Source organism: Capsicum annuum, chromosome 9, assembly GCF_002878395.1.
Source record: "Capsicum annuum cultivar UCD-10X-F1 chromosome 9, UCD10Xv1.1, whole genome shotgun sequence".
Taxonomy (NCBI): Eukaryota; Viridiplantae; Streptophyta; class Magnoliopsida; order Solanales; family Solanaceae; genus Capsicum; species Capsicum annuum.
In genome coordinates, this window is record NC_061119.1 from 216,519,422 (window position 1) to 216,529,843 (window position 10,422).

The 10,422-nt window shown below is 40.5% G+C and overlaps 1 protein-coding gene across 1 annotated transcript; it reads left to right on the forward strand.

Moving 5' to 3' along the window:
- Positions 1-438: 438 nt before the first annotated feature.
- On the forward strand, positions 439-2,036 carry LOC107840939. The gene has a single exon (XM_016684893.2). The coding sequence runs from the start codon at positions 532-534 to the stop codon at positions 1,264-1,266; it is 735 nt and encodes a 244-aa protein (XP_016540379.1). The 5' UTR covers positions 439-531; the 3' UTR covers positions 1,267-2,036.
- Positions 2,037-10,422: the final 8,386 nt, after the last annotated feature.

The window sequence follows — 10,422 nt, forward strand, 5'->3', positions numbered from 1 at the left end:
TGGAGTTTGGTTAGAGCAACGCAAACGTCATATCACTACCTCAAATAAAGTACGAGAGACTTTTTCTATGAATCCCATCACGACAGATGAACAGTATAACAAACAAAAAACACAAAAACAAATAACAAAATACTAAAATTTATCGTTAATCTCAAATTTTATTCCGAATGGTTACGGGGTGGTCCGAATATGTTTTGTGTCGAAAATCGATCGGGGCGTGTCAGGGAGGTTGAGGAGGACCTTTGGGTAGGCGAAGCTATTTGGGTGGTCAAACGGATAAAACAACATGAATGGGCCGTTTTCGAACTAAATTAATATGCTATACCATGGTTTTGGAGTGAGCTCGAGGCCAAGCGTGTTTTGGGCCGAAAATAGATTGGGGCGTGACAAGAAGGCTGAATACACGCGTCGAACAAACCCCAAAGGGTATATATAAGCTAGAACAAAATCCCATCAACGGTCCTTTTCTTCATTTGCCCAATTACCGTAAGGTAGCTGTTTTTGCTCTTCAAATTTTCCTTTACAGCAAAAATGCAAAGCAGTCAAGTAAAGTATATTTCCCTCCTCTCAATTCCAATTCAAAAATCCACTGATTTCCCTTCAAGATATGTTGCAGTAAACCATTGTGGTCCGATCTTTCCTCGAACTCCGTGCATGACGAAAGCTTTAATGCATCATACTGCCCTTTCTTGGACCCCGCGCATGGTAAATCTTGTTCCCCAAAATGCAGTACTTTCCCATTCCCATTTGCATTTGCAGAAATTCAAGATTGTATCATTTTGGAAAAAGAAAAGGGCATCTGGGTCTGTTAGAACAACCAGACTCATGTTACAATCAGCTTACTACATTGCTTCAAAGCTCAAGATTTTGCCTGAGCCATTGGATGTTGTTTTAAGGGAATTTGGAGGTGGAAATGGGGGTGGCGGAGGTGGGTTTGGGTTCGGTTCGGGTGGTTTTGATGGGTGGGGGAAAAGAGGGAGAAGAAAGATTGGAAATTGGGGATTTGGGGTTGTGTTTTTTGTGATTCTTGGTGTGGGGTTTTGGTTGGTTTTGGGGAAAAGATTGGAACTTGATGTGTTTTTGGGGGTTTTGGGGTTAACCCTTTTTGGGATTTCTGTTAATGTGTGGAAAAAAGGGGTTTTGGATTGGGCATTGGGGTTTTGTTGTTGTGCTGCATTGGTAGGTTTGTTCTTGAAAGAAGATTTGGTTAGGTGTTTTGGTACATTCAAGATTGTTAGGAGGAGGAGGAAAAGAAGACTGTTTTAAGAGAATTTGGAGGTGGAAATGGTGGTGGTGGAGGTGTGTTTAGGTTCGTGTCGGGTCATGAATAGGGAGGTTTTGATGGTAGAAGAAGAAAGAAAGTAAATTGAGGATTTGGGGTTGTGTTTTTCTTGATTCTTGGTGTGGGATTGTGGTTAGTTAACCCTTTTTGGGTTTTCAGTTAATGTGTGGAAAAGAGGTGTTTTAAATTGGGCATTGGGGTTTTGTTGTTGTGCTGCATTGGTAGGTTTGTTCTTGAAAGAAGATTTGCAGAAATGTGTTAGGTGTTTTGGTACATTCAAGATTGCTAGGAGGAAAAGACGACTGTTTTAAGAGAATTTGGAGGTGGAAATGGTGGTGAAGGAGGTAGGTTTAGGTTCGGTTCGGGTAATGGATGGGTGGAGAATAGATGAATTGGGGATTTGACGTTGGGTTTGTGAAAAAGATTGGAACTTGATGTGTTTTGGGTTTAACCATTTTTGTGTTTGTGTGGAAAAGAGAGGTTTTGGATTGGTCATTAGAGTTTTGTTGTTGTGCTGCATCGGTAGTTTTTTGTATGTGGAAAAGGAGATTTGCGGAAATGGTTTATGTTTTGAGGTACATCCAAGATTGCGAGAAGAAGGAAAAGACGACTGTTTTAACCAAAAAATTTTGCAGTAAAATGGAGTTTTCTGTTACATTATATAGTCTTTTGTAGGAATTGGTAGAATGTATTCCTTTGTTGTTTCTTTAATCTCATATATAGATCTTATATGTACCATTTTTGGTTTTGGGTACATCATTCCTTTAATTTTTTCTTTTCAGTTATCCAAAATGCAAGGTTTAGTTTTGGTTCCGAGTTCCTAATATGTTCGAACACACAAGCAGATGTAATATATGCAAAAGAAGCTCAAATATTTTTCTCATTTGTCTAATATCAGTAATTATCCTCATTTAGATGAACTATAGTCAATTGGGATGGTCTATAGGGGTAAGGTCTGAGTGGACTCTACCCCTCTCTACGATGTGTTGTGATTGTCAATGTGATAGGTCTATCGGGAAGAGCCTCTCTATCTCCCAAGGTAGGGGTAAGATCTGCGTACTTTACCCTCCCAAGACCCCAACTTGTGGGACTAGATTGGGTTGTTGTTGTTATTATCGTTAATCTGATGTTTACGTAAAGAACTAGCCAATATCTATACATCCCATGATGAAAGCATTCAATCATTTCTCTGGGGTTTCTGGTCTTCGTGGTAATATGCACAAGAATTCACTTTATGTTGCTGGTGAGAGTGATGAATTTAAGCAGCAGTTTCAGCAAGCATTGAATATCACCACGGGAGAAATGCCCTTTAAGTATCTAGGGGTACCGTTATCCTCAAAGAAGCTCAACGTTCAACAATGCATGCCTATTGTGGATAGAATCATCTTTACAATCAGAAGCTGAACCACAAAGTTTCTTAACATATAGTGGCAGACTTCAATTGATCAAGAGCGTGCTTTTCGAGATGTGAACATACTGGGCTCAAGTCTTCCTTCTGCCTAAACAGATTCACCAAAGTGACAACCATTTGCAAAACATCTCTTTGGACGGGCAGCAATGAATTTTGAAGGCTTGGTCTGATGAATGTGTTGTATATGCGCAAGGCTGCAGGGGAACTATACATACTTAATTTCTTTACCTGGAACATGACAGCTATATGTAAGCTGCTTTGGTCACTGAGTCGGAAGAAAGAAAGATTATGGGCGAAATGGATACATCGCTTCTCTATATAAGGCAGGGACATTATGCATATGAACACCCAAAAGCAAGCTTGTTGGGTTATCAAGAAAATTTTTGATGCTAGAGAATGGCTAGTGAGCACAGAGGATGTTTATGCTACTCTTCAGAGTTTTGTTGTGGCGTGAAAGTTTAGTATTAAGAGAGCCTACATAGCATTCACTCCTACATTACTTAAAGTGCCTTGGAGGAATTTAATACTGACCAAAATCTAGCATTTCTTCATGTTATGGTTGGCTATTTATGTAGATTCTCCACTGTGAGTAGATCGACTAAGTGGGAAATCCATGCTTCTGAGAGCTGTGTCCTATGTACCATTGATGAAGTTGAGTCTCACTCGCATCTATTCTTTGTGTACATTTGACAACTATGGGGTTCCTTGTTGAGATGGTTGGGTATAAAGTAAAATGGGCAGTTCAGCAATCTAAAGGGAAGACGCTAGAGAATCAGATCTTGGGATGTATATTTGCATTTGTAGTATACCATATATGGGATGAAAGAAGTACGAGAAGGTTTCAAAATAAACACAATACAGCAGTCGGAGAGCTAAGGAGATGACGACGACACATCACTGGCAACAGAGTAGCCAAATGGAAACAAGTTCTTGATTGTTTAACTAGTTTTCCAGTTTAATGTAAGGCCTATTTGCTGTTAAATGATGCGGTTTAAAGACAGACCCTTCGTAAAAGGTGCTGTCCAGCGAACTGCTGATAGCTAAGAATCTCTCAAAGTTTGATTCATTTGTATTAGTTTCTTTCTGTTGAGACTTTGCTTCGAGTCTAAAAGAGCTAACTGTGTATACTTGCCTATTTTGATTAATGAAAATATTTTATCTTTTACCAGAAAAAAGAGGTGACTAATATGTAGAAAAGCTTTCAATTGTATGATTGTCCTAAACATGTTGACTATCAGGTTTTTAACGAAAATTCAAGAGCATGTGCTGACAGTTTATTCTCATTTGAAGGCTATAAACCATGACAAAGAATCGATGATAGATGTTTTCTGAAGTTTCTTGTGGGACAACGAGTTAACGGTTTGTTTCTTTTTCATTGAACATTGCTTTCATCATTTACTTTGATAATTCGTTTTCATTTGAATGCAACCAATTCTTTATGTTTCTGGACAATATGATTTAGTAGCTGACTGTTCTTTTTCCTCCTTGAAGGGGAGCCTTGGAGTAACTGGTAAAGTTGCTACAATGTGACCAGAAGGTCACGGGTTCAAGCCTTGGAAAACAGCCCTTGCAGAAATGTAAGGTGAGGCTGCGTACAATAGATCCTTGTGATCGGGCCCTTCCCCGGACCCTGTGCAAAGCGGGAGCTTAGTGCACCGGGCTGCCCTTTTTTACTGTTCCTTTTCCTCCCCGTTTTGTAGATTTTACCTGGAATGGTTATTTGCTTTGTGATGTTGGAGACAATGATGACTTGAAGTTGTGATTTTGATAGGTCGTGTCATATTTTCGTATTGAGGTAACATATATTTTAGCTTGATTCATGCTAGGTTAATGTGTCTCTTTGCTTCAATTAATCTTGATATTACGATGTTGACGTGTTGAAGCTCTGGGAACACATGAAAGTGATAGCATAGAAAGACATGGATGAAAATAATTTACTACTATTATAGATGATGGGTAGACCAGGAACATCCAAAGGTGCAGGAGGAGGCTACTAGTTTACCTATAAATTCAACCACACAAAATACTTTTATAATATTTGAGGTCAAGAAACAATGATGCAAGAATCAGCACAAAGTAGATAAACAGCAACCACAATAACAATAACAACATAAATCCAATGTAATCCCACAAATGTGGTTTGAAGAGGGTGGTGTGTACGCGGTCTACCCTTATTGTGTGAAGGTAGAGGTTGGTTTCGTCTTTTCAATGGACCCTCGGCTCAACACCCAAGGGTGTGGCCTAGTGGTTCAATGAAGTTGGGTTGAGCACCATGAGGTCTCCGGTTCAATTCCCAACAGAGACAAACACTAGGTGATTTCTTTCCATTCGTTTTAGCTTTGGTGGACAGAGTTACCAGGTATCTGATATTGGTGGGAGGTGGCAGGTATTCTATGGAATTAGTCGAGGTGCGCGCAAGCTCGCCCGGGCACCACAGTTATCAGGAAAAAAAATAAAAATGGACCCTCAGCTCAAGTGAAGCATATCAAAACCAAGTATGGAGAGGAAGTACAGTAATGAAGAAGCAATGCTAAAAATAAAGGAGAAGAGTAAAGTAACAACAATTAACGTGGTAACCGGAGCGAAACAACATGTAATAAAAAAATCGAAGACTAATATAGTTTGAGAGTAGTAATAATAATACTGGCAAGGGAAACTAAACAACACTCAACTACCTACTATCCGTCTACTGTAATCGTCGACCTTAACACATGTCCTCAGAAAGAAAGCTGCATGGGTGTACCCACAATAGCTAACCTTTCACACCTTATCATTGGGCATCTGTGCATCTCCTCTTCACATGTTCGAACCATCTCAACCTCGCATCCCTCATCTTGTCCACTACGGAAGCCAATCCCAACTTATCCCGAATATCATCGTTTCTAACTCTATCTCTCCTAGTATGTCCACACACCCATCCCAACATTTTCTTTTCCTCTACTTTCATCTTTTGGACGTGGGAGTTCTTGACCAAGAAATGGAGGAAGAAAACGGTAGATGTAGTTCAACCCCGAGAAGAAAACTGTTCTAGCTGCTCATTTTCTATGAGTTCACCTTGAGGCATCTCCATGTGTAGAACTGCAGCAGCGCAAGTATTTAATGGTTAAGTCTGATCTTATTTCTCAATGTGTAGAATTCTTCATTATTTAGTTTATAATATTTCTTGCTTAATTTCCACCTCTGATGTACTTTACCTATTGTTAGAGTATATAAGACACGAGTCTATCGAAGATTACAATTGCAACTACACTAGATTATCGTTGAGCCAGGAGAATCAAGGATCATTCAATATTTCAGAAGTTAGACGTGATTAATAACACATGAATGACTGCAAACTTTTTTCCACATCCATTTTGCAAGTTTTTCTCTCTTATGTTAATTGCAGTTCATTACATTTTTGTTCTTTCAACATTCTTATAAAGGTTATTGAAGTTTTGCTACAGTACTAATGTTCTACAGTTGATGTAGTGTTAGTTGTACTTGTATATGATCTTATAGCTGATTGATTCCAAGTGCAATTTGCTAGCGTGTAAGTTGGTTTTTTTTTCCGGTTGACAATGGTAAGAGATAGGAACAGAAAGCGCTCTCGTCATTTGCAACTTTTGATAACTTGCTTCAGGGAGCGCACAAGTTAGCCATGTTTAGCTAGCTATATATGGACTTACTTACCCCCAACCTCTTGAAACAAAGAAAGGTGTCACAGAGAGCAAAGTCTCATCAATGACAAAAATCCAAACATGTTTGCCAGTATTAGTAGCAATATCCAGAGACTTAGCATATTGTAAAGAGTTATAGGAAACAGCTTCCAAGTCTGATAAGTATTGGCCACTACAAGTCCTATACTCTTCAACAAAAGGCACACACCTCTTTGGAACAAGATCCTATTGACAACACCGTTTGTTTCCACTGTGAACCTCCAACTCTCATGATATAATTTGTCCTTAGAAATATGCATGTCCCTCTTAGTAATATTGGTGAACAAATCTAGCCACTTTGAAGAGGACATTGTTATTAGGATGAAGTTTTGAAGACAATGAAGGAGAAATTGGAGAGAAATGGGTGATGAAGTAGAGAGGGAGATGATGAATATATATATATACACGTATCGAAGGGGAGCGTTGGAGTAACTAAGTTGCTGCTGCCATGTGACCAGGAGGTCACAGGTTCAAGCCTTGGAAATAACCTCTGGCAGAAGTACAAGGTAAGGCTGCGTACAATACATCCTTATAGTGGGGCCCTTCCCTGGACCTTGTGCATAGCGGGAGTTTTAGTGCACCGGACTGCCCTTTTTTTTTTATAGTATACGTCGTAGATATCTGGTGGAATAGTTGAGGTGTGAATAATTAGGAGGGAAGGTATAGGCGCACGTATTTATGTGCGGTTCGACACAATTTTGGCTTAAATTTTGGATGGTTGTTAAATATCGTTTCATAATGTATTGTATTATTATATTGTATTGTGCTTTACTGATTTGTTTTAATGAATACAATGTTTTGATTGGTGCTATCGGTTTTTATCGTTACATGCATAAATGCCAAATATCTACAATTTGAAGGATAAGCATCAAGGCCAGAACAGATGGAAAGAAATCACTGAGTGTTTGTCTCTGTTGGGAATTGAACCCGAGGCATCATGGTGCTCAGTCCAACTTTATTGAAACACTAGGCCACAACCGTGGGTGTGAACTTATCGTAATTTCAAGATGTTGTCTTTGCAAATGCTTATATTCTCATGATGGTTCGATGGATGGGCCCGGGATTCGGTGTTGGATCTGGGCGAAAATTGACAGCGCCCCCCGGTGGGTTGTGGATCGGATGTAGGTGGTTTAATAGGGCCGCTCTGGACCCATTTTGGTGGTCAAACGAGCAGAACAATGAGAACAGGTTATTTTTGGCTCGTTTCGGTGGGTGTTAGCCAAATTCGATGGGTGGGATCGAGGCCTGGTGATGGATCTAAGCAAAAATAGATAGGCGGTACCCCGACGAGCTGTGGAGTGGATATGGGTGGTTCGGCGGGGCTGCTAGGCCATTTTGATGGTCGAACGGGCGAAACAACGCAAATGGACCATTTTTGGTCATGTTAGTGGGTGTGCCCACAGTTTGGTAGGTTGGCCTAATGCTGGGTTTGGACGAAAATCAACAGGGGACATCCTGATAGGCTGTGGAGCAGAGGTGGGTAGTCCGGCGGGGTTGCTGGGGCCATTTTGGTGGTCAAACGAGCGAAACAGTGTGAACGGGCTATTTTTGGCTCATTTCGGTGGGTGTTAGCCCACGGTTGGGTGGATGGCTCGAGGCTCGGTGTTGAATCTGAGAGAAAATCAACAGACGACCCTATAATGGGTTATAGAGCGGACGTGGGTGGTTCGTCGAGGCCATTTTAGTGGTCAAACGAGTGAAACGACGTGAATGAATTATTTTTGGACCATTTTTGTGGGTGTTAGCCACTGGTTTGATGGGTGAGCCTAGGGCCCGATGCCGGATCAGGGCAAAAAATGCCAAACAATCCCCCGACAGGCTGTGGAGCGGATGTGGGTGGTCCAGCGGAGCCGCTGGGGCTATTTAGGTGGTCAAACAGGTGACATGATGCAAACGGATCATTTTTGGCCCATTTCGGTGGGTGTTAGCCCACGATTTGAGGGCGGGCTTAGGGTTTGGGGTTCGATATTGGATCTGGACCGATAGGCCCCCCTCGGCAGGTTATGGAGCGAATGATGGTTCGACAGGGTCATTGGGGTAATTTTTATGGTCAAACGAATGAAACGGTACGAACGGGATATTTTTAAGCCAAATTATTTTGTTATAGCCCACAGTTTCTAGGGTGAGCTCGGGGTCTAGGCATGTAGCATGCTAGAGAGGCTAAAGAGTAGCCTAGTGTGGGCGGGGCCATTATGGTGGTCAAACGGGAGAAACGACATGAACTGGGAGTTTTTGGGCTAAATCAGTATGCTATTGCCCACGATTTCGGAGGTGGGTCCGAGGTTCAGATGTACTGTGGGCCAAAAATCAACCGGGGCCTGCCAGGGAGGCTGGGGAGTGGCCTAGTAAGGGTCGTTGGGGTGGGTGGGTCTATTTGGGTGGTCAAACGGGCAAAACGGTGCGAACGGAGAATTTTCAGGCCAAATCGGTGTGCTATAGCCCACGGTTCTAGGGTGGGCTCGGGGTTCAAGCGTGCTATAGGCTGAAAATCAACCGGAGCATTTCAAGGAGGCTGGGGAGTGGACTAGTGTGGGTCGTTGGGGTGGGGGCGCCATTTGAGTGGTCAAACGGGCGAAACAGCGCGAATGGAGCATTTTCAGGTCAAATCGGTGTACTATAGCCGACGGTTTTGGAGGTGGGCGTGAAGTTCAGGCGTGTCGTGGGCAAAAAATTGACCGGGGTGTTGTAAAATTATGTTTTTTCTAGAGTTTTAAATACCTTGAGAGAATGTAACTTTTAGTCTGTAAAGAGTTACTTGGTGTATTGTATTCCAAATAGATGATCATTGAGTCTACCTTGTAGCGGTGTATATAATTTGATATTTAAGAAATTTAATTAGTGATCTCAATTCTAAGGTCTTAAAAAATGGGAGTACATGAACCGTGCAAAGTGATGACTTATACGAATTTTGAGTTATGTGAACAATCCTACATGTACCACTGGAGCTGTGTAGAACTTATATATTATATACTATTTATATGCTGACAATTAAAAAAAAAAAAGATAGCAATTAGTATTGTCCCCCTATTTAAGTTACTTACAATTAGACCACTTGGGCCTTCCCTTTCTACTTTCTTTTTATTCATATAGCTAATTAGGTGAAGTAAGTTTAAGTATACTACTGTAGCTAGAAAGTTCTTCCAGAATCAAAATGAGTGCCCTTTATCATCCTTTTCTGAGGTATAACGTAAGGCTCATAGTTCACAAAGAGAGAAGTATCTTGTACAAGTGAGCAGCTCATGTCAATTCCAAATTGCTAGGTAATTGTTGGTGTTCATCTAATAATTTTGGAAATTTTTCAAGAACTCAAGTTGGGGTTTAATTTCAAATAGGTAATTTCTCTACCTCAACTCAAATTTAGTTGTTTAATATGGATTTGGGATATAGTATAAGATAGTAATCACCTTCTAATTTGAATTTCATCTTAATTCTTGAAATGAGTCTTGTTAATTAGGGTTTTATTTTTAGAAACAAAATGAAATATGATAAAAGTGGCGTTTTTGGGCATTTTAGTTATTGATGGGATAGATTTGATATCAACCTCGGTAAGTTTGAAAATAAAAATTCTCCCTAAACAATTGTTAAGGAATTTGACTAATTTTAGGCCTCACCGAAGAATATTGAAATATGTTGTTGGATGAAATTTATATTGTTGATGAACCTTACTATGTATTACATATGTAGTTGATTGTGTTGGACTGATTGCTCATCGGTCGGGGGCGGAAGTTGTTGGTTGGTTGCGCAAAGACCGCACCTAGGAGTGTTGAGTTTTTTGAAACTCTTGATACCATCGTTAGCTAGTGAGACATCCAAGGTATGTAAAGGTAAAACCTCCTCCGCCTTTAAGGCACGACCTGTAATTATTTGTCCCTTATAAAATAGCCAAGATAGTTTACTTGATATATGTGAGTAGAGTTTTCAATTTCTATATGCCTAACACATGACCATATATCCTTTTCATTTGAAATTATGCATATTCATGCTTCTTGCGTCAATTTGTTTAGGTCAAAATATTTGTACTACTCCCATCAAGT